At 33.0% G+C, this 25,977-nt stretch overlaps 2 protein-coding genes across 2 annotated transcripts; both read left to right on the forward strand.

Moving 5' to 3' along the window:
- The first annotated feature begins 978 nt into the window (after positions 1 to 978).
- Positions 979 to 13,899, forward strand: LOC134249496 (probable serine/threonine-protein kinase pats1). The gene is made up of 4 exons (XM_062731843.1): positions 979 to 1,321; positions 4,229 to 4,465; positions 4,738 to 4,889; positions 11,586 to 13,899. The coding sequence occupies exons 1-4, from the start codon at positions 1,021 to 1,023 to the stop codon at positions 12,861 to 12,863; spliced, it is 1,968 nt and encodes a 655-aa protein (XP_062587827.1). The 5' UTR covers positions 979 to 1,020; the 3' UTR covers positions 12,864 to 13,899.
- A 10,070-nt stretch (positions 13,900 to 23,969) lies between these two features.
- Positions 23,970 to 24,464, forward strand: LOC134249497 (uncharacterized). Its single transcript, XM_062731844.1, has one exon. The coding sequence runs from the start codon at positions 23,970 to 23,972 to the stop codon at positions 24,462 to 24,464; it is 495 nt and encodes a 164-aa protein (XP_062587828.1).
- Positions 24,465 to 25,977: the final 1,513 nt, after the last annotated feature.

The following is a 25,977-nucleotide window of genomic DNA, read 5'->3' on the forward strand; positions in this document are numbered from 1 at the left end:
GTTCGTGGGGATTTGATTTCGTGGATCAAGAATTAATGAGTACTTATGTGTGTGAAAGTTTACATTTCGTTGTGGACATGAATTCGTGGGTCTTGTCATACCACGAAAACAACGAAAATTAGCCCCCCACGAAAATTTTTGATTCCACAGTACTAGATAAGTGGTAAAAAATTAATTCTTTGAAATCTTTGTCTCTGCTCCTGGGTTTTAAGAAACTAACTTTGTACGGAAGTATGATCAGCAAGAGTGTCTTTTTCAAAATTTGTGAAATTTATTTCCCCATGGACAAGGTTCTGTTTCAGGGCACTGTTCTAATCAATTTATAAGGAAAATCTATTAAATAATAAAAATTTATTGCTCATAGTTTCATAGTTATTATGATAAATGAAAGACAGATAAGTTGCAGACTAATTCTTCTGTTGGTCATGATTAAATTATTTCTTTTTCTTTTGGGCAACTAAGGTTTATTTATCCGTGGATAGATCCTTATAATTGTTGTTCTTATGTTACCGTTAAGGCCATTGTGCCTCTGAGTTTTTATGTGTTATAGAATTGGAAACGCAAAGCTGTATACATGTACCAACATTGTAGTAAGCGATTTTACAAAATGATTTTGTGTCAATTTACGGATCTATATAAAGAAAGTATGCATTCTCTTGTATATGTATACAATGTACATGAAGTTCAGATAAATTGTATTTGTATTATTACATCTAAATCCATTTATTTTTTCATTTATCTAATAATTTCATGTATAAAAACATTATAATGTATTCTCATCCTTAGTTTTTTTTTCTTGCACGTTGAACAGTTAAAGTTTAATTTCTTGAACTCTAAGATGCAGTAACTTCTGCTTTGTTTATTATAATTTTTTTAAAAGTTGTAAACAAACATTCAGCACATACTTATTCAGCTATGTTTATCTCTTTTTATTTAGTAAAGATACCAGAAGAAGTACTTGAATGGGATATCGATGCTAGAGAAAGGTTTGTGAAAAATTTAAAGCACGGAAGCGTGAAGATGTTTCGCGCCAGAGGAATGATAGTTGGATGTGCGGGCGCAGGAAAAACAACTCTTCTTAGAACTCTTCACGAAAGGGCGAGAAAACATAACGATACTGCCAGTGCAGAGAAAAGAACTCTTCTTAGAAAGTTTGGAAGAAGACAGAAAACTGAAAAGGATAGTGCAGGGTCAGAAAACGCGTTTCTTCTGACACAGCGTCAAGATGCAGAAGGCATGAATGAAGATAAACCAACTGAATCAACCGTAGGTCTTGAGGTCCATGAAGATATGTTTGTTATTGAAGACAACAAGTTAAAAGGTTACTCTTTGTTCTTCACAGATATGTGCATTTTTAGTTGATACAAGTAAACTTATTAAAGTTACACTATTTTAAAGTTAATATTTTCCCTACAATATTACGACTGAAAGTGCAAGTATGTGTCAATCAAACCCGCCAAAAAAAAAAAAAACAACAACAAAAACTTACTTTTGAACAACTTTTAAATGAAATAAGATTTTCATTTAATTTTAGTGGGAAATGCTATTAAACTATATAAGTCGTATTATTATAGAGAAAATATTAACTTCAAATCTGTATCAAAGTACCTTTATAAAGAGTGATATCTTCTGAGATACAATAAAACTCTGTTATATATGTAGCAAAACCCTGGAGAATCTCTTAATTTACTAAATGAGAAATTCTTGATATCCGTGCAATGAGCAATATAAATAAAGAAAATTAGAAATAATCCAAATTTCCTCCAAAGATAATTACGAGATATGTAGAAATAAAATCAAATATAACTAACATGGATAGCAAAATGTTTGTTTAAACAACATCTTAAAAGTTAATACTTAAGAATAATAAATGTCAGTTCAATTATTTAATTGATTTATAACCTAAATATTACACAGAATAAGTATGCTTTACCCGTTAATTCGTTATACGAGAATTCCTTAAACTAAGACATTTTACAAAGCATTGCGAAGGATTTTGTCAGGGATCCAAGACTTCTTCATTTCTATAGATTGCCCCCTCCCCCCCCCCCGCATTCGCCAAAGGCCAAAAATGTGAAAACATTAAATCTCATTCGACTGCGGTCAATCTCTCAGTCCGTCACTAAAAAACTTTAAACTTGCCCAAAACATTTGATTTGATCCGTCGTCAATTCAGTGTATAAATAATGTACTAACAATTGGCATGTAAAACGTCTGTCAGCATTTGATTCAATAATAAATTGTATTTGCTGACAAGGTCATTGTATCGACCATAGAACTAACGAAATGATGACTTTAAATTAGACTGTAGATATTCTTGTTTCATCAACTTCTTTGTCAATAATTTACCTCGTTTAAGAAATTGTTCATACGTAGAGCATGTTCTTGAAAATTTCGGTACTTATAAATAACTATAACCTTGACATTAACTTTTGAACGGTAAGGGCCGTGGCTTTCGTACTTCACATATGTAATTCATTTGAAAAGACCTTTCATTTGATACCAAAAACATTGACCTTTCTATCTTGACCTTGGAGGTTTAACTATTTTTAAAAAAAATAACCTTGGTCACAACTTTTCGACGGTACATACTAGGATTTTCATATTTCAGATTTGGATTCTTTGTGGCAAGACCTTTCATTGGATACCAACAACTTTGACCTTTGACCTTTACCTTGAAGATTTCCGTACTTATGTAAAAGCTTTAACCTTGACCATAATTTTTTAACGGTAAGGGCTAGGGCTTACGTACTTCACATATGTAACTCTTGTGTGAAGACTTTTCATACCAAAAATTTGACCCTCTGATCTTGAGTTGACTTAATTTTAAAATACTTTAATCTTGGTCATAACTTTTGAACGGATAGGGTTCAGGTTTTAATATTTCACATATGTATTACATGTACTTGTGACAAAACTTTTCTTAAGAAACCAACAATACAGACCCTTTCACCTTGGAGTTTTACGTATCTTTCAAAAAGTCATCCTCGACTATAACTTTTGAACAGGTGGTGCTTGAGAATTTGTATTTAACCACCGTATGTCTTGTGAGAAGAACCCTACTTTGGGTAATAATATATTTAATTTGCATTTTAGATAAGTTAATCTTCGTTATGTTGCCATACGGGGTCATCAGTGTTTCACAAACACATCTTGTTCCTTATATTTAGAAGAGATAGGGATTTCTTATTTGACATGTGCATTACCTGTGACATGATAATTCCGAGCATGCTATTCTTTCTTACCCCTTGACATTGACCTTCACGATTGACTTTATTTAAAAAAAAAAAAACATTTTCAATGACAATTCTTAATAAATGACATATGATAGGGTGTTCATATTAGACACAATATGTCATAAAAAATAACATCTCATCCACAAAGACACCGAAAACAGGGGACCACAATTCTTTGAATTTGCAAGTCTGTCTTAGTTCTAAACGGATTTTACTGTGCACTAGTGGACGCATAGGGATGGCAATTTCTTTTTTCGTTGATGTTTTTGATATTTGAATGTTCAATATTGGTAAATATATGGTGACTTCATTGAAAATATGTTTAGCGTGTTAAGCATTATATTACTAGAGGTGTCTGCAAAGAGGAGATAACTTTATTGAATCTAATGTACAGCTGTAGGTCTGCGTTTGCTTTCCTCTTTTTGATATCGCATACCTACCTCCGTATGCATGACTATTCTACTTTAATTTGTTGATATCCTTTAATCTTGACTTTCAATATTGTACTGCTTACCAACTGTACAGCCCTAAACTTACCTTCGGGGAGCATGTAACTTTACAGTTTCGAATGCAATATGCATGCGATTAACAGGGCTCAAAATTCCCACTGAATCGGTAAAGCCAGTAAATTCGTCGTTCTTACAAAAATTACTGATTGTAAAGTATACGTATATATCTTTTTATACGTTTTACACGTTAATCCAGTAGTTTTGAAAGCAAGCGTAGATGACAGAAATCAGCGAATAAAACAGATATTTACTTCGTTACTACGTTCTACTAACGATTAAAACCCGATCAACGTCACTTAATACTATTCTGATTAATAAACTTTGAAAGCTTAAAAAAAACAAATTATGCAACCAGAGAGTCGTGACTTTGTCATGAAGTTTTCCAAAACTTTCAAAGAGACATTTCATGTATGAACAGTGTACTTAGTTTATGAGTTTCCTTGTTATTCTAAACTGTTTTTACTCTTTTACGTCCTCTATCAGATTTTTGTCCCAAGGAAGCAAATAGTGAAAACCAATATCTTGACAACAAATTGATAAGTATGACGGACTTTGCCGGACAAGTGGCGTACTACGCATGTCACCAGGTTTACCTTTCAAGGAGGGCGTTCTACATCGTGGTGGTCGACATGTCCAAGAATCTGAATGAAATATGTCGACTCTATGACACAGATCGTCACAACCCAGCAGGTTCCTTATTTCACTCCTGGACTTACGGAGGTGAATATCAATATACATTTGTAGTGACGAAATTAAGAAGCTGCGTTGTTGTGTTCATTTTTTAGAATATTTTAATTGATCTCCAGTAGAAGAAGATCTCCAATTCAGTGTATGATTAATTGACTACATGTAGCAATTCCTATCAAAAACGTCCGTCATATTGACGCAATAATAAAAAAAATTGCTATATGTAAAATTTTGAATTAAGCTATTCGTTCATAAGAAATTGATTGATTTTTTGGTATTTATTAATCTCTATTATTTTTTAAAAGACTACTTCCATTTTTGGCTGCAAACAATTAATACATACTGCAGTGATGGAATAACACAAAGGGATCTGAAAGACAGAACAGCCATCAAAGACTCCACAGGGAATGTCAATCATTACCCGGTTATTCTTGTTGGCTCCCATAAAGACAAGCTGGTAAGAAGTATGCACTCAATTATCAACGGCCATAGTTTATATATGCATAAAGTTTTCATATTTTCTACAAAGTAAGATTAGGATAATCATAAACTTTAGGCTATACAATGGACATTAGTCTATTTTCAATGAAAAACATCGCAGTTGAGATTGAGGTTACTATTGATTTTGCATTGTACAATACGAAAATAACTACATTAGACGTGTAATTATATTCAACGAAAAAAAAAGTAGTAAATTAAATTTGAAATTAATACAATACAGTTGAATTAAGATTTTTGCATGCTGGTTGCAAACAGATTTTTAGCTCACCTGAGCTGAAAGCTCACGTGAGCTTTTCTGATCGCATTTTGTCCGGCGTCCGTCTGTCTGTCCGTCTGTCTGTCTGTAAACATTTCACATTTTCGACTAGTTCTCAAGAACCGCTAAGCTAATTTCAACCAAACTTGCCACAAAGTATCCTTGGGTATAAGGGATTCAAGTTTGTTCAAATGAAGGGTCACGCCCTCATTCAAGGGGAGATAATTGGGAATTAATGAAAATTTGGTGGCATATTTTAAAAATCTTCTCAAGAACCACTATGCCAGGAAAGATTAAACTTATGGGGAAACATCCTCAGGTAGTGTACATTCAAGTTTGTTCAAACCATGACCCCCGAAAGGTAGGGTGAGGCCAAGATGGCCGACCAAAGTTTTACATAGAAATATATAGGAAAATTCTTTAAAAATCTTCCTCTCAAGAATGACAAAGCCATATTTCACCATATTTATATGTAAGCATGCTCAGGTAGTGTAGATTCAAGTTTGTTCAAATCATGAACCCCAGTGGGCAGGGCGGGGCCAAAATGGCCGACCTAAGTTTTACATAGAAATATATAGGAAAATTCTTTAAAAATCTTCTTCTCAAGAATGACAAAACCATAATTTATCATACATGTATTTATATGGAAACATGCTCAGAGAGTGTAGATTCAAATTTGTTCAAATCATGACCCCCAGGGGTAGGGCGGGGCCAAAATGGCCGACCAAAGTTTTACATAGAAATATATAGGAAAATTCTTTAAAAATCTTCTTCTCAAGAACCGCTAGGCCAATTTCAATCAAACTTGCCACAAAGTATCCTTGGGTAAAGGGAATTCAAGTTTGTTCAAATGAAGGGCCACGCCCTCATTCAAGAGGAGATAATTGGGAATTAATGAAAAGAGCTAAAGCCACGAACCATGGAAATACGCCTTAACTAAAAAATCAATGAGAATTTCAATAAAGATAGTGTAGACTTGTAGCTTTTCAAAACTGTTTTCCTTTTTTAGATATCTACAATACTTTTTCATGAAGAGATTTGACAGTATTGTATTATTTTGAATGAATTTAGATGAAGAACGTCATAATTTGTAACGTAACATCATAACATCGTAAAAAGCCCTTTGCTATAGAACATTCTACAGTACTGCTTATTTTTGTACACCCGAGCGTTACAATAGTTCTTTTTCTGTACATGTAGTTTTAAAAGTATTTAATACTTTAGACATATGTCACTACATTATATGACATAATTATCATCTGATGTAAATGTAATAAATTCTGAAAAGTTTTCAAATTTTGTGACTGGATAAATATAAAGTGAAGCCCGCGCAGTAATTTGTTGAATCTTTTTCTAAACAATTGCATATATTTAAAAAAAATAGAATTATAAAAGTCATGAAAGTGCAGTACGTGCGTTTTTGTGCATGTGACGAACCCCAATTTATTAGTGCATTTTGACGATGAAATATAAGTTTTGAAGAATTCGTGAAGTTAAAAAAAGGGGTGGGGGTGTAAGTAACATGAATTTGATTTCAAAGATTGTAGCCCTAAATTCGATTTTTTTCTAGTGATATTACCAGGTATATTATAGTCCGCTAGATAATATTGATATAACACATATTTGGATTTAGATTTATTTCTTTCAGGTATTTTCTCCTTTAAGTACATGTAAAATCATACAGTGCATTTATTAAATTATCATTTTTTAATTCTCATGTTCTACATCGCTATCACTTTTATTTTATCTGAAGGGAGGGGGAGGGGTTGACGTAAGACATGCGTTTTAATCCGTTAAGGATTTCAATCCCTAATGGAACCAAATTCTCTACCCTTAAATGTCCGTCAACTACACAATACTCTGATATTATATTAAACCATTTTATAGTGGAAAAGGATTGCCCACGAGAATTTTGTTTTTTAAAGTTTATTAATTAAGCAGTAGTTAATTAACATAGATTGCATTGAAGTCTATGGGGAAAAGCGTTTTTTTTTTCAAAATAAAAATTCAAATAATTTGAATATCAATAAATCCTGTGGTGAAAAGATGCATTGAAATATTAAAAATAGAATGATAATTGAAAACATTTTTTTTTTTTACCAGATAATGTTTTTTATTGATTTTTTTTAAATTAATTAAAAAGGGGAGATAACTCTTGCCAAAATTCAAGGTCATTAATTAGGACACATCCCAATAAACATACTTATAGTAATAAATGGGAAGTATGTCTTAATAAACTGAGTTTTCAATGCCTACATATTTGTTATGTTTTCAATTTCATTGAATTTCTTTCTATTAGGGATTGAAGACCTTAATCTTAAATTATATTATTGTGTACGGCATTAAAAAAAATCTGCGCGTATGTTTATTGTAAGTATTTTAATCAGAAAAAAACTTGTTGCTTGTCTTAAATATTACACTCGTGTGTAAATGAAAATATTTAAAATCGCCATGCACACTCAGCATGGTTAGAATAGTACTACATGTACCTGGAAATGGGACGAATTATATTTCGTCAACTTCCTCTACTTTTTCAGTAGATTTTTTTTTATCGCCGACCGTTTATTTTTTCTCTTCCTGGTCCTTTATCCGTGAAAATCACTACATTGCCACTGTTTTTTTTCTTTGAAGCTAAACCAACCTAATAACCAGTCATAGTGGAGAGAGAGGGGGATCCTAATTCAGTAATATGTCCGATCCATGTTATGTCTGATCACCCTATATGTTATTGAGAAAGCCGGTAGGCAAACCAATTACTACTAAAAGTAAATTAGAGTTCAAAATCCATATTTATTCTGATTCATTTAATGTGTGCAAATCGTGAGTCTGACACCTTTTTTTTAATCAGATAACCTCAGTATTTCCCTGGAAATGCATTAGGTTACAGAATTTCGGACACATTTGACACCTTTTATTTTAGTTGGGTAACCTCGGTATTTACCTCAAGATGCATTCAGATGTTACGGAATTTTGGACACATTTGACCAGTTTCTATAGTAGTTATGAGCTCGAGACGTACTTCGTTTATAGTGTGTACGTGTGCGGATAGATCATTCCAAGTTATTCAATTTCAGAGTTATTAGATTACCAATAGATTTTTCTTTTTTTTTTTTCGTTCGGGAAAAAATCTGCTTCGTAATATTTTTTTTATAAAGGTATGCCCTCCCTGTGGTCTCCCCTTCTGCACAAACTTAAAATAAAGTAATAATTGCCTCTATAAATAAGCTCTTTTCAAAATTATATAATACTTTTAGTTCATGAAATGGTTCTAACACTTCATAAAGGACATCGTCAAATATGTAAGCTGATCCTGTAAATTAGGAAGTCCAAAGAAAAAGCTCTGAGACATCGTAAAAGGTCAATAAAGAAGGGAAAAGCTACGGAGAAAGAGATGGCGAGAGAGAAAGACAGAGAGCAAGCGTTTCAGAGCTTAGAGTTTTTAAATAAAGTTAGCTAACTAACATTTACTGTAATCTTAAATGCACAATATTCATAAATGCCATGTATTTCTTCAATTGAAACAGTGTGTAAACAAATAAAACTATCTACTTTTTATGTATCCTAGAATACACATAGAGTTGCATGAATTTTAGATTTCAACTTCGGATTAGGCAATTTTTTATGCTATATGAAAAAGATTTGAAAGAAATTGCTGTCCTTTAAAAAAAGACTACAATACGTGGACCATATGCATGTGTTTCTAACCGAAATTCAGTCAATTCAAGACAATTTCTAGGTTTAGTGAACATTCATGTAAGTTTGATGACAGTTTCTACTATGATCTGCCTACTCTGACTGACAGTACTTTCATAGCAAAAATTTTAAATGTTATCTCCGATTGGTCTATATAGTTTTGTCATTTTTAAAATTTGGGCTTTATTGATCAAAGGAGGTTTCAGGTCCGGCGCACCGGGCGTCCGCCCCTCCCCCTTCCCCGTTTGAAATTTTTTTAAAATATACGTCCATTTTCCTAACATCAAGGCAAAAACATCTCATATTTGTAAAAAAAAAAATAATGAAAAATAAAAAAAAAATAATTAAAAAAAAGACCTTGGCTTAGACCCATGGGGAGCTACGGTACAGCCACCTGACCTTCGGACTTCCACTGCGCCCCCCCCCCCCCCCCGTTACGAAATTCTTGGATCCGGCACTGTTGAATGATACAGTACCCCATAATGGCTGGGACTTGACATCTGTTCTGGATTTATACGGAAGAAATCTATAATTTGAAAAAATATATCTGATAGTAGACGTGTAGCAAAAGTACACAAATTTTTTCCGCCCCCACTTTTCTCCATATGGAAAACTCTGACTACAGGCCTGTATCACGCTTTACTTGGATTGCTGTGTATCGAATTATTTTTGAGTGCCATGATGCACAAAACAAATGCCGATAAATTCAAGTTCTTCCTACTTTTAAAATGCATCTGCCATAGAATTAATTTTTAAGTTTGTATATAAAAGTATATGTCTAAGAGCGCGAATAAATAAATAAATACAATATGCAGGTTTAAAAGCGAAATTTGCCAATGAACAAGGTATATTCTCGAATAGGGTGAACTCCCGGGTGATCTGTCTTAGCAAGAGGCGAACTCTCCCAATCGCACATTCTCGGGCCTTTCCGATTGCCTAAGTTGTTTTTTCGACCTCTGACGGAAAGACCCGAGACAATGCGATTGCGAACTCTCCAGCATTCTCGCGCATGCGTAGCCTGTCGTATGCCCATGGCATCCTGTTTAACTTCGCTTATATATTTACTGCGTGGACTGCAGGGTCCACGCAACATGGTATCACGTTCAACATCTAGTGATGGCAACAGATTGGAAACTTGACACAAATCAATTCTCAACACTTTTTTCTAATTATAAAATTATTTTGACAAAAGGCTTCAAATTATTTTTGCTCAGATGCAGTAGACCTCACGGTCAGTTATGACGTTATCATTGTCTCATGTACGTAAGCATGAAAGAATAGAGCGTAATTTTAAATTTTATATGACAGAACACATATCAAATGAAAATTTAAGATATTCTATAACAAAATTATTGAAAAATTGGGGATTATATAATTATCAAGAATAAATCTGATATTCTAATAACTAATTTAGGGTATTTACGCATATGATGAACTTATAATTACTATTGAAATGGAGGATTTTGCTTCAATTTCTAAAAGGTCAACATTCATAAAAAGTAAAATTCATATTGGCCACACGCGAGTACCTCTAAGATATTTTGCATGAAGGTGCATATATGTAATATTTTCATGCATGCAAAGTTTAGGAAGGGTACTTGAGTGTGGCCACATTCAAATTTCGAAAAAAAACTGCCGTAAAATCGACGTTTTTAGGCAGTTTTTAACTCCATAGGTATATTTGTCTCTGCGCATGTGGTAAAGACGGTGACCTGTGTGCCAAAAAATTATATGTAGCGTACCATGACATTGTGCTCTACAAAATAACATATGATAGGCTTTGTGATTTCAAACTTAAATTTGTCTAAATTTTGATGGTTCGTGGCTTCAGCTCTTTGGTGGCATATTTCAAAAATCTTCTTCTCAAGAACCACTATGCGAGGAAAGATTAAACTTATGGGGAAACATCCTCAGGTAGTGTAGATTCAAGTTTGTTCATACCATGACCCCCGAAAGGTAGGGTGAGGCAAAAATGGCCGACCAAAGTTTTACATAGAAATATATAGCAAAATTCTTTAAAAATTTTCTTGTCAAATGACAAATCTTATCAAATGACAAATCCATAATTCATCATATTTATATGGAAGCATGCTCAGGTAGTGGATATTCAAGTTTGTTTAAATCATGACCCCCCGGGGGTAGGGCGGGGCCAAAATGGCCGACAACAGTTTTTAAAAATATATATAGGAAAATTCTTTAAAAATCATTTTCTAAAATATTGCAAATCCATGATTGGTCATGGGACTACTTTTGGATTTAAACTTTACAATAAAAAGCCATTTTCTACTTTTTTCTACCTTTAGTGCTCAGGTGAGCGATGTGGCCCATGGGCCTCTTGTTTGTACTGGAATGTATCACACTGATTCTGTAATATCTGTTATTTTTTTATTTATTCTATCGTCATATTGGGACAAATGTTAATAATAATATTATGAATGTCCAGGGTAAAATGAGCCAATTTTAACACAAAATTATTACTTTTGAAGTAACATTTAACGTTTATTTCATAAACCCAAACCTTTGATTTTATTTTTTGACTCATTATGCATGAACACAGATTGAACAGAGGCCATATCAATGAAGAAATATTTTAATAACACAATGTATCACATTTGATCACATCTCGTGAATGAGCAATTTAGATTTATTATCCGTTTGTTTTTGGTAAACGGTTAATTTAATTATTTCCTTGTATCTTCGCAGGGCGGAATTTTGCAATTATCGGGTGCATTTTATGGCCAATTAGAAGCGAGTTTATCTAAAGAACAAACTTTGAAAAGACTTATATCACCATACCGATATTTCGAAGTAGAATGTCCGCCAAAAAGATTGAGTCCAAAACAGCAAATTTCAATTGATCGGGTTAAGACATGTATCGCAGAAACTGTACAAAAGCTACCACATTGGGGTGAAGAAGTTCCCCTGAAATGGTTTGAACTTGAGAAAAGTCTTAACCAAAAGAAAGCAAACGGAGAAAAAGTCTTGAAGTGGTCAGAATTGAAAGACACGGCGAAAGCCTATTCTATTGACGCAGATAACCTTAACGATGTTCTCCGTTTCTTGCACGAAATAGGAAAAATCATATACTTTTCTGCTGATAAACTCAAGGATACCATTATCATTGATGTTCAGTGGTTTGTTGATGCATTCAAGTACATCATAACTGACGAAAGACATTTTGCTCGGAAAGACAACATAAACGAACTTGTTAATACTGGGAGAATAACTGGACAGTACATTGAACAAGTATGGGAAAGTATCAAAGACCTGTCTGCCAATGGCAAAAATGAAAAACATCAGGATTTCTTATGGCAATCTTATTTAAAACATAAAGATGACATTCTACTATACATGGACAAACTTGGCTTGGTGACAAGAATTGAAGCACAAGTAAGCATTACCAATGGGGAAGAGGTGTATTACATCCCGAGTATGAACCGAACCGATCTTCCTAATGACAAAAAAGATGCTATTAACCGAAAACAAAAATCAGCAATGATGGTGTACTTCTTCAAATCTTATTTACCTCATTTTTTCTTCTTTCGATTGGTGGTTAATTGTTTAAAGAAATGGGAAGTTTTCGATGAACAGTCATTTTTTAAAAATGCTGCATTTTACAAAGCAGAAGATGCTGGACATTATTTTGCCATCGCCGTCAGCAAAACATCAATCCAACTGCAAGTTTTTACGCGTGACGAAACAGTAAAAGACGGATGCGTCAAGAAAATTAGGAAAATAGTGGAGGATATGATGAAGGAAATTACAGAAACCTTTCACAAGGGAATTATATACGATATGGGTTTTTCATGCAAGGATATTAAAATCGCAGATGAAGATGAAACATTCTTTTTGAAAGAATCTGAAATAATCCAGGAGGTTAGAAATTCCATGGAGATGTCGTGCCCAAGACATTTTCTCGAGTCTAACGAACACATCATTGATACCAATAAAATACGTATGTGTTTGTTAGAGAGAAATTAGACTTTGTCTTCAAAGGAGAATTAGAACCTATTTTACAGAGCTAAAATACTTTTTTAGTTATTTAAGATAGGTTTGTGCTTCTGTACATAAAACACTATTTTTCAAGTGAAAAGAAGTGAGAAGAGATACACAAGCAAACTATATTTAGGATACTTTGGCATAACACTCGAAGCTTGCAGTGACGGATTTTCACCAGGTGAAACCTGGTGAGACATTGGAAACTTTCATATGAACGAGTTTTAAAATAATTATATGACTTTTTAGGTGCACACCATCTCTTTGTGCATATGTAAAAAGTTAATACATTACAGAAAGTTGCTTTTAAGTGTATTGTGATGTAATGTAAGTTATAATCTCTGATTTTGCAAGGTCATACTTTATGCATATTATTCCCCTACCTTCAAATAACTCTAAATTTTTATTTGGACATTTTTAAAATATATCATAACTTTGAATTAAAGAGGGATATAAGGTAAGTGTCTCAATTGGCCCCACAAAATGAATATCGTAATTTTACTTTATCTATAGCTTTAAGGATTCCCATCCCTAATGAGACGAAATTCACTGCCCTTAAATGTCAGTCAAGTACATAATACTCTTATATTAAAATAAAGTATTTTAAAAATGAAAAGGATTGACCGCAAGAAAGTTTTGAAAATTTCATTTATTAAGCAGTAGTTAATTAACAAAGATTGCATTGAAGCCTATGGGGAAAAGCATTTTTTCAAAATAAAAATTTAAATACTTTGAATATCAATAAATCCTACGGCGTAAAGATGCATCGAAACATTGAAAATAGAATGACAATTGAAAACAATTTTTTACCAGTTACAATTTTTTTAAATTGATTTTTTTTTAATTAAAAAAGGGGATATAGCTTATCAAAATTCAAGGTTGTAAACTAGGACACATCCCACTATTCAAACTAATAGTAATAAATGGGAAGTATGTCTAAATAAACTGAGTATCCAATGTCTACTTATCTGTTATGTAATTATTTAATTTCATTGAATTTGATCCAATATGGGATTGAATACCTTAATAACAGCTATATATGCAACCTTTAATGGTCATTTTCATTTTAATTAAAATGCTGTTATTTCAGAAATATGACATCATAAAAATCACCCTTTCCTGCCATTTTAGCATACTAGTATTTTGTATAAAACTGCTCATTTTCAAGCAGTTTTTCTTCCAGAATATATAGAGCGCAGCCTAGAACATGTTTTATATTTTTACCAATGTGTATCTATCCAATACTAATAAGTGACAGAAAAAATTATGTTTGTTCTACACTGCGCTCTATGTTTCCCATAAGAAAAAAAAAAACATAAAGGAAAAAGCATATTTTTGGCTTTTTTGCTAGATAGCAAAAAAAGCGTAATTTATAATAATGCTTACAGCTAGTAAGTGCATGTACGAGGGCTCTTCAATAAATAATGTCCTCGGTGCTCAGAAAGAAGCAAAAGACGCTTTTTAATGATTAAGTCTTCATGATTTTACTTGTTAATCTCTTTTAAGTAAATACATGTCCGTAATATTTTTTATCCAATTTCTGATTGTTTTTTAGAACTCATTTTTGGGTATGACCCTTAGTATACTGGAAAATGGCAGATCTTGTTATTTCCCGGACTTGTTTCTTCCCTTTGAAAGGTTTTTTTTCAAGTTTGAAAATAGAAACAAGTCAAAAGTTCAAAGATCTGGTGAATATTGTTAATGTGAAAAAACATTAACTTTCTCTTTATCCTGAAAACCCTTTACTCTTCAGGGCATGCAGGTTTGGACGTGGTCTTGATGAAATTCAATGTAGTGGATTCCTGATTCTGGGTCCTTCCTTTAATAAAAACCTTTTGATTTTTTTTCCCAAAAAAAATGCTTTTTTAGACTCCTCCAGAAATTAAACTGTCTTTCCGAATACGAATTTAAACAATAATACCACTAATTTTTAAGAAGATTACATATAAATCTGTCTTTGTGCACTTGAATACCTGTGCTCTTGTCAGACATTCGCCGTTTTTATCAAGTTGATCTCTTGGTAAATTTTGTTTTGAGGATTTTAAACAATAGATTTATATTCCAATATCTGTTTGAAAATGAAACAAACATGGATAAATAAACTTACTGATATTTTAAAATAATTTTTAAGAATTTTCGTATACGCTGTCGTTTTTACTCATTAATATAGGGTGACCTTTGAGTATCAAGCATTTTAACCGTCAAACGTTTCTTAAAAACAGTGTAAATTACACCCGATATGATGTCTATCAAATTTGCTAATATGTGTTTAAAAGTGAATCATACATCATCAAATATTATTTGTTGAAATTTGGCAACCACTACATAAGTTCTTATAATTTTTTGTTGGCAAGCAGGGTACCCATGTTTGATGCCCATTAAATATTTTTTATCATTGAAATTAACCTGCTCTTTTGTCTATAAAACAGGCGTTGGTTGCTGTAAATGTCATATATTTTAGTGAATATTTCTTTGGGATTTTTAACAAGTTTTACGGCAGCTATAATGAAGCTTTTATTTTCACTCTAGTTTACTATATAGTTCAGGATATTTTTTATTGAACAGCCCTTGTAAATGTGAAAAATATATTGGAAAAATTTCTAATGTAATCTCTTCTACAAAATCAATACCAATTAAACATGTCTGAATGTCATTCTTAAATGTTGATTTTAAGGGGGTCAAAACTGCTCTTATCAAATATACTCCTTTTGTTTGAAACAAAAACATAATTTGAGCATTAAATATATCAAAAACGTTAAAGTCTGTTTGATCAACACATAAAAGAGTAAAGGAATTTTATGCAAAATATTTATTTTGGTGAAGCATTTTAAAACACATTTCTTTATTGTAAAATATCTCCAAAACATTGTTAAAAATGTCCTTCATATGCAAATTTGTTTTCTATTTTTTATGTTTCAAATCTATCCAGAAAAACATTTTAGTTAAAAGATACAATGCTGTGTAATGATTGTTTATATTCTTAAGCCTAAAACTTGCTTTGATTCATATGTATTTGCATTTACATATATATTATCTTAAACGAAAATGTGTACTGTTCAAGGGTTCTTTGATATTGATAAGTGGAATGAGTGAGTATAAAATTTGTTTTTTATTTTATACACATATAATATCCTTTTTATGCATGTATGTAAACCTCAATATTTTGATTTAATATTGTATATTTTGTACATGTATATATACCGGCATGTAATGTATTATAACAATTTTATAGAATACCGGTATTAAATCACATTTATACACTTTGTTTGTGTGTAGTTACACAGCGGCAGGGCGGGTAATAATACTATAAACAAAATAGCGTAACGGCAGTACGTATTTCCAACATACGGATCTGGTTGAAAAACAACGATATCCGGATTAGGAATAAAAACTTGTAAATGAATCTTACTTAAATTTAATTGCATTCCATTTAAATCTAAGTATCTTGTTCACTTGTTTTGAAAGTAATGTGTAAAGGTTTCTTATATAATGAATGGGGATGGTCCAATATTATATTCACCGAATGTGAGTTCAAGGTCAGCTGTTATTTTTGTGTTTGTACACACATTTAAATATGAGTTGATATGATATTTGAGCTCTGTGGAAACGCCCTTTGAACAAATTACGTGCTTTGAAAAAAAAAATTCAAAGTGCGTTAAAATTGGGACAAAATCAACGCACTTTGTAATAATTTTTCAAAGTGTGTTAATTTTTGGGACCACCTCAACGCACTTTGAAAAAAAAACAAATTTCAAAGTGCGTTAAGAATCTACATCAATGTATTTTTCCATGGAGACACTTAACGCACTTCGAAAAAAAAATCATTTTTTAGTCATGGAAAGATTTTATTTGTTATTTGTCTTTCAAAAAACTAAGCCTAACCCTAACCTCAAAAATTAATTGATATACTCCCTTCGAAAAGAGGAGAAGACGGGTATAATTTCCCTCTGTCCAAATCTTTATCTTTTCATTACAAAGGTAACAAACGGGGAGGGGAGCAATAAACCTGAAAAGGGTACGCTGCATTTTCAATGCTTATACGATGTATATATCTTTCCAAGATACGTGTGGGGCTAAGCCCCCATCCCCCCTCCTGGCCTTACGCCCAGTCTCGATGTCTATGCTTTACTCAAAGCATTCATATAATTATGTATTTACCTAACTAGTATGACGTTGAAAACTTTCAATAATAAATAAGTTAACTAAAACAGATGGAAACTAGAAATTTTTAAGTACAGTGCAACGAATGAGAGAGAAAGAATTTTCATTTGAACAATCAAATTGGCCCCTTTTTATTATGATAAATGCTAAGTTGCTTAAAGCTCTCCTCTATTAGTGTCCCCTATACACCTTTACATCTACTTATCAAAGACTAGAATTGAAAAAAATAAGAGAATTGAATTAATGAACTTAAATAATGGTCACTTTTTTTCAAGACCCTTTATTTTCCCCTTTTATTTTATCAAATCCTGGCATATTTAAAACGTCAATATCTCAGGTACCGGTCTCACTGTGACTTTATCATAAATAAGTTATCAAACCAGGATTTTTTTTTTATCATACCGATTATTTGGAGGAATATTGATCAATGTTTATATTTTTTTCAAAGCGCATTAATATGGTCGATAATAACGCACTTAAAAAAAATAATTTTTTCAAAGTGTTTAAGGTCCAAAATTTTAAGGCACTTTGAATTTTTTTTTCAAAGTGCGTAATTTTTCAAAGTGCGTTGTAACAGAGCTCGTTTTCATCTGCTAATTGATTAACAATTACGAATAATTTTTATCAATACAGCTAAATCACAAATTTTCATAAGGGGTTATTTTTGTTGTTTTTGAGGTATGAAGAGATCCATGAATTCATGTCCACCCAAAAATATACTATGTTACAGACATAACTCAACAATTTTTACAATCACGAATTCAAATGCCCACGAACCAGGATTTTTTTTCAAACCACGGAAGTTTGACCTCACGAAAATATGTGATTTTACAGTTTTAGCATTCGGATATTAGGAAGGCCATAACATTCTTCGAATATGATTTTAAGTTTTGTAATTTAGAACAGTCGTTGCACAATGCATTGGTCTATTTGTTGTTCTTAAAGAAAAAGTCTATGTGGGAAATACTGTGCAATACCTAGCTACAGTTCATTATCAATGATTTCTGAGTAATATTTAGACTCAATATATAAACATTGACAAATGTCAGAGTAACCATTCCATTCCAGCAGATACATACTTTATTCGGTGTCAATCAAATAATCCCCTTGCATCTATACATGTAGTACATCAGATATTAGAAGATTTTTAAAGGCTTGTCCCCTTACAGTTTTATATAATGATGAATCTTCTGCAAACGTTTGATGAATAGTGAAGATTTTCTACAAATGCAGTTTATTTTCAGTAAATAACAAGCAATACAAGCAGGAAACTAAAATTAAAATACAGATTTAACGAATTGGCAATGAGACATAAATTTCGGTTAAAGTTTCATACTCCAATTTTTGTTTTGGCTACTTGAAGTAATTTCCTAGTACATATTTTTGTGAAAGCTTATGGAGCACTTCATTTAAAAATGAACATCCTCGCCAAACAATAACTGGATTTTGAGAAGTCATATTTCCTTTTTACATATAAAGTAAATGCATGAAATTGTGTCGCCTCAAACCTGTACGTTTTTGTCATTTCACGAAAATTAGCCTCTCTTTGATCGAAATGTCATCTTCCTGGAAAAGGTGGTAAATCTTGATGTCAACAAATATGCGAAGTAGATAGATCCATTTTAAAGATGCTTTTTACTCGGATGATTTAAGTGGAACATGTAGGAGCTGACAGAGGATGCCCAAACAATCTTGTTATCATTTGGACATCCTAGCTTTTTGGCATCAATTATATATTTTTTTTAAAGAATATTAAAAAAATATTTTAAGAACAATGAAAAAAGAAACGTCATTTAGATTTGTATTCAATTTAGTATATTTCAAAAATAGCATTTTTACAATATTTCGAGTTTGAATTAAAAAGAAACTACACAAAAATTCATATCGGTATGTTAAATGAATAAAGGCATGGAAGGAAATGAACAATTTGAAAGGATTGTGAAAAAAAATCAATTAAATACATTCATGTAAATCACGATCCTTCATCAGTTAGATAAAAGCTCCTCTGTACTATAGTTGTTAAAATGTATGTATGTAGGTCAGCAAGTTCAAGGCTATTGCACATGATCGTTTCAAGGACAATCATCTTAATACAAATAAAATACATGAAGCAATGTAAAGTGTCTTTAGTAAGAAAAACCTTGAATGACGTTTCTCAATAGGGTTAATATAAACAACATGGATTTTAACAGCAACAATGTTGTGGATAGTGAAATTAAGTAGGCAATTAATTTATTTAGATTTCCTGTAAAATAATTCTAGTTTACATATTTTACTTAAGAAATAAAGTCTGCGTTTTCGTGAATGCTGCAGAATAACCTCCGAGGTCGAGAAATGTTGTTTGAAAGATAAAAGCCAAGGCGTTAGCCGAGGCTTTTATATTTCAAACAACATTTCATGTAAATCAGCATACATTGTGCGTCATATCAGAATTTAGATAATTATCCCATTTTAACATTGGAGAATTCCCTTAGCATTTTTTACATCTGATTGTATGTTTGTCACGGGCATCGGTTGTGGAACAGCAGACAGTTCCGTGTCCATGAAAGTTACCCTACACAACACTGTATACCTATAGAAAATCATTTGTTGTTAACAGGTCAATATAACCTAGTAAGCATATCAATCTTAAAGATTTCTTGTGCTGTTGCACGTCAAATTTTGACAACAAATAAAAAGTGCGATTTGAAATAAACTTTATACTAATGAATATACATGTATGTAAAGATATAAATATAAACAAGAAAATGTTTTTTTTATTTGATTTATGAAAATAAATGTTACAGCTATTGTAAAATAAAATACCTCACCCGTTTTAGCTCACCTGAGCCGAAGGCTCAAGTGAGCTTTTCTGATCAAAATTTGTCCGTTGTCTGTAGTTGTCGTCGTAGTCGTTGTCGTTGTTGTAAACTTTTCACATTTTCATCTTCTTCTCAAGAACCACTGAGCCAATTTCAACCAAACTTGGCACAAAGTATTCTTGGGTGAAGGGGATTCAAGTTTGTTCAAATGAAGGGCCACACCCTTTTCCAAGGGGAGATAATTATGAATTTGTTAAAAATAAATGGCATTTTTAAAAAATCTTCTTCTCCAGAACCACTGGGCCAGGAAAGATGAAACTCATGTGGAATCATCCTCATATAGTGTAAATTCAAGTTTGTTCAAATAATGACCCCCGGGGCAAGGGTGGGGCCAAAATGGCCGACATATTTTTACATAGGAATATATTGGAAAAATCTTTAAAAATCTTCTTCTTAATTACCAAGGAAAGATGAAACTCATGTGGAATCATCCTCAGGTAGTGTAGATTCAAGTTTGTTTAAATCGTGACCCTCGGCCCTGGGGAAAGGGTGGGGCCAAAATGGCCGACCCAAGTTTAACATAGGGATATATAGTGAAACATTTTAAAATCTTCTTTTCAAGTACTTCAAAGCTATGATAAGTGATACTAATATGGAATCATCCTCAGGTAGTGTAGATTCTAGTTTGTTTAAATGATGAACACCTTGAAAGGGGGGGGGGTAAATTCAAGCCCGATGTGCTCAGGTGAGCGCTGTGGCCCCTGGGCCTCTTGTTTAACATCTTTTTTCTTTTACAGATGCAACATTAATTTCATACTAACTAACCAGTAAAAGCATTTTATTATATCCATAACATCAGCTTTTTTTAAAAATATTTTGGATCATGATTGATTATGAATCAATCATTTTGAGACTCTCATACATATACCGAAAAAAAAAAACAACAGGAAGACAGAGATAAAAACTAGAAGTGTATCTCATATATTGTAGCTGTTTAAAAATATTTATTTGTATTTTTTTTGGGGGGGGGGGGGGGGAGGGGTCTGCAAGATACATGTAAGTTATCAAATGAGCCTTGATATCTAATTTCTTTTTGTGAATTTGCAAATGTCATTGGTTGCATTTTAGATTTCTAGCTCTTTCTTCAAAGTGAACAATTTTACCAAGATATTTAGTATTTTTATTAGGCATTTGATAATATGTTTTCTTAATTTTAATGAAATCCTATACATGTACAGGTATTGATTTTTCCATAATCTAATAATGTTCTCTAAAATTAATAATTATACCACATCCGATTTTGTAAGGTCCTTTACTATATATACAGTATATATTCTTAACTAAATGTTAGCTGTAACAAAAAGCGTATACGCAAGTGAGTTAAGGCTAAATATGAATATTTCTATGCAAATGAGCTAATTAAAATTCAAAATTTGTATATTTTATGTACAGAGAAAAATCAAATTGATTTTCTAATACAAAGGAGGTACCCTCAGTTTATTAATGCAAGTGCACATTATGACGTCATATCACGACGTCATTTTTCTCTCCCATTCAAGATAATAAATCACATCAAATAAATCACGTTGGCGCAAGGGCATAACCTATCTATTTGAAAATAAACAATGTATGATATTAAGGAGAATACTGTTAAAATTAATGAAATTGCTGCACCAATCCTATGAACTTTCTTAATCGATAAAAATATTAGGAAACTTTCACTGGACTGTGATTGTTTACCATGTTAAACTTAAAACTGCAGGGATAGTAGCTAACCAGTTGTAGTGCCGACATTTGTGCAGCAATATCTCAAACCCTTGGAATCTCCTTCGTCTTTTTTCTACCTTGTTTCTGTAAAACAAAGTAAGGTATGCCCTTGCGCCGAAGCTAATTTGTTAATATTTCTTATAAGCTTGTGTAGTAGAGGTTGATGACGTCATAATGTGTACTGGCTATCGCATGTTGTGGGTACCAAGAATGTATTAAAAAACAAGTCTTAACATTTTCTGTGCGTTAGGTAGAGCAATTATGGAATTTTGTTTGATAGTTTGCATAAAAACCCTCATATGTAGCCTTAACTCTGTAGTGAAATTGTGTATGTTAATGTATTCCCTATGACCTTTCACCCTGACCTCATACTCATCCACCCGTGCTGGCCAGCACGCTTACCTCGTCAGTCCAGTCCAGTCCTCAAACCACTCACCACGTGTGTTACCTTTGTTTGTTGTACCTGTACCGTATTCACCATGTAGAATTTGGTTTTCCCATCGTCACCTTATTTGTACTTACTTTAAGGTAGGCGACATTCTTACATAGTAAAATATGTTCATATTTTACTACATTGGCGTCGCCGGTAGGATAGTCCTACTATGATATATTTTGAAAATGTTTATATTTTACTACATTGGCGTCGCCGGTAATTCGGTGCGGGGCTTATTGAATTTACGTTTTTATTAGCAAAATTCACGTGTGAATTGTCTGTCACTCGTGATTAAAAACACAAGTGAAATATTTTGCGTATAGTCATTTAGAATAGCCTGTAGGAAACTGTTGCAAACAGGCGTTATAATTAACGTTAATTGCAAAGTTCCAACAGTTTGACTTTGCCATGTTATTTTTTCACGCGTGAGTCGCATTTGAACACGTGGTGATATCACGGTCCAATTATTTTTGCATTTTCGTTTTTCATTAGTATTTAGTATTATACTTATCGTACAGCGTTTTTGTAAACGTTTGTGCGAAAATTTTGAATATTTTTATTACTACTTAGTGTAAAATATCGTAAGGGCGTTTTTGTAAACGTCAGTACGAAAATTTTGAATATTTTCATTATACTTAGTGTACAATATCGTAAGGGCGTTTTTTTGTAATCGTCAGTACGAAATTTTTGATATTTCCATTGTCTTGTGCAAATAACATTTTTTTTTTCTTTTCGGTTCATTCAATCTCGGTCACTTGTGCCACATCGTCTGAACTTTATTCTAAATTATTCGTATATTTTATTCCTTTGCACGAGACAAATATTTTTTTTTTTTTCTATTGAAAAGTTATTGTCACTCGTGTTGACAATTTTCGAGGAGTGCCCTTTTCTTCTCGACTCGTAATTTAATTTGGATATAGAATATTTATATATTGTTGCTTTTTCTCTCTAAGTTCCTTAAAAAATATTTTGGGGGAAAGAAGAGAGATATAGTGTTTTTGTTAGATTTATGTACATTGTACTTGTAGTTTCACGGAGCTAGTTTACTCAAACCGGTTTACCTGTTTTAGCTATATATAGATCAAAGCGCACGTGCTCGCTTTAAACATCAGTGAACTGATTTTGTAGAGTTACGTTTTTACATATTAGCTCTGTGCAACAACAGTAAATATCTTTGCCAAAAATATAATCAATTCATATAACATCATCAATTGATTATATTCTTTCATTAGTTAGTTTATCGGTTATTTATTTTAGTAACATCAGTACTTATTGCTACCGTCGTCTGACATTGGGCGTTGAATTAACGTTGTAAAAGTCAGTGCGGTAATCAAGCAAGTTAATTTACGTATTAAGCAATTAATTAAGAGGTAGGTAACAATAACAGAATAAGTATTTTGGACCAGAACAGAATTATCAAATAATAGCAAAGATAAAGGAAACGCTATTTTACTAACTGCGATATACAGATAGAAAGACAAGGATAGAAAGAATCTAACTAAATAACCAGGAACTTTACTGTTTAATTAAACCGGCTCAGATACAATTGTTCATTGTGTTAAAGTGAAGTTGAATATTCAACAGTAATCTAAAAATAAAGATCGAAAGCATTAAAGATAAAAAAGAAGATAGAAAAAGATAGAGAGGAAAGATAGACGCAGTAAAACTATCTGGACTATACCGATGAATTAAACCGGCTAAAATACAATTGCAATTATATTGTGTTAAAGTGACGTTGATCAAAAAAAAAATTGTTGCATATCAGTCACAGTAGTGTGTGATATTTTCACCGGCGGTTTCATTTTACCGTGACGTAGAAAAAGCATATAACGTACAGCAATAAATATACGCACATTCTCCAATTGACTGTTTCAGTAGTATCAAACGGCGTGATTATTTCCGTAAGTTTGAACTACTGAAAGCAACAAGATGAACCCAGCTATGACACCTTGTACAGCACCTCCTGGATACTATGGTGGACCATACCTGCCAACTCTTAATCCATACGGGTATCCAACTCCTTGTGTACCAGTCCCTGTGAACTATCCAGTACCATTTCCTGGTGGACCATTCCCACAACAATTCCTTGGATCACCACAGCCATATCCTAGCATACCCTATGCATATGGCCCATATCCTGGAATGTTCCCACCTGGATACATGGTACCTCAACAGCAATACCCACAGCCGTGCATGTATGGAGGACCACCAATACCATCACCACTGGCAAACTCACACGATGAGGTAGCTGAACCATGTCCTGCTATGTCAACAAGTGAAATTCCCTACGGCCAAGGCCAGGAATTATTAGATGGTTTTTCACCGTTGAAACCTGGAGACGCCAGCAGCTGTGAATCTGTCCTGCCCGCACCAGTGTACCATCAGCACCAGCAGCCAGCATTTACTGCAGCAGTGCAGCAGTAGCAGCAGATGCCCACAGTTACTTGCAAGAGTCCACCAGGGTTTCCACAAATACCGAGTGGTGATGTATCACCTGCTGGTATGCAGTGGAATACCATGGTGTCACAGGATAGTCTCCATGTTCCTGGAATTTCATACTCAGAAGACATAGAGGACAGAGATGAGACAGATGGCAGTAAGTCTGAGTTATGGCTACAGAGTAGTGAGTATTCAACTGCTTGTTGCCAAACAACTCCAGACACAAATGATACATCTGACAGTCAACAACAACTACCGGACTTGACTGCAGATACACAGCCTCATTGGAGTGATGCTTTGCCTGAGCATAGCAATGGCAAAGTTGTGAATGCTCAGACAATCGACAATTTACAGGAGTCCTCCTACCAAGAGCTGGTTACAGAACATGAGGAAACAGCAACCTCTTCACTACCGGATCCACAACAGAAGAAAATTAGTGAAGCGCTGAATGCTGATTCCACACTGTCTGTAACAGCATCAGCTGTGTATGTTACAACAACCACCACTGAAAGTGACAGCACAAATGGCCCAACCAGGTCTACTTGGAATGCGGCCGACAAGAACTTCCTCCTAACTTACTTCGGAGAATGTCTTGTTTGTGTATTCCACTCTGTAGACCATGGGCTGGGCATTCCATCTGGGCTGCCACTTGAGAACAAATGTTGGGTTGTGCCATGGCCCATCACATTGATGTAGATTATTTGCCATAAAATCCCTGAAATGCTTGTACCCAGAGTTCATCGAGTTATATACTATAGCTGTACTATACTTAGTCTGTTGGTTTCAATATAAGTAAATTAGAAAAATTTAGTGTTAGTTAAGATTTATATCAAATTATTAAAGTAATTTAATCTGTTTTATTATTCTACTACTTAGTATTTAGTCTTTAGTTAGTAATCTGTAGTGCTAGTGATATTAAAGTTTTACTGCAATCTGACCGTATTCGCGTTTAATTTATATATAATTTGAGTAACTAACATTAAAACAAGAACTGGTTGTTAACTCTAAACTGATAGTAGTTGGTAGTTGACTAACTTACAGTACGTTAGTTCTGATATTATATTTATAATCACTAGTTTAGATATCTAGTAAGTGGATCATTATACTAAGCTTACTAAAATTACCAACATAAGTGATTATTATAACTTAAACTTGCAGCACTGTTTAGTCATTGGTGTTTAGTGGAATTACTAATAGACTTGCCTACACAATTATAGTACTTTAGTAATTTGTGTACAATAGTCAATACACCAGTATAGCTAATTATATATGCACAAACTACATTTAGATAAGCTCTAGTATTCCTACATCAATTAGAACAGCTAGCTATTACTACTGCTTCCTTCATTTAAAAATAAAAGGGAGGGGAAATAGTGTAGTTTGTAGATGAAAATAGTGTATAAATGCATAACATTTAATAGATTTTAAGAAACTTATTTGCACCCTGGTCAGTATTTGAGTATTGCTCACATTATAAGTATGGAATATCTTTCAATAT

The sequence above is a fragment of the Saccostrea cucullata genome, unplaced genomic scaffold (genome assembly GCF_032062105.1).
Source record: "Saccostrea cucullata isolate Sc308-1 unplaced genomic scaffold, CSIRO_AGI_Scuc_v1 ctg3021, whole genome shotgun sequence".
Taxonomy (NCBI): Eukaryota; Metazoa; Mollusca; class Bivalvia; order Ostreida; family Ostreidae; genus Saccostrea; species Saccostrea cuccullata.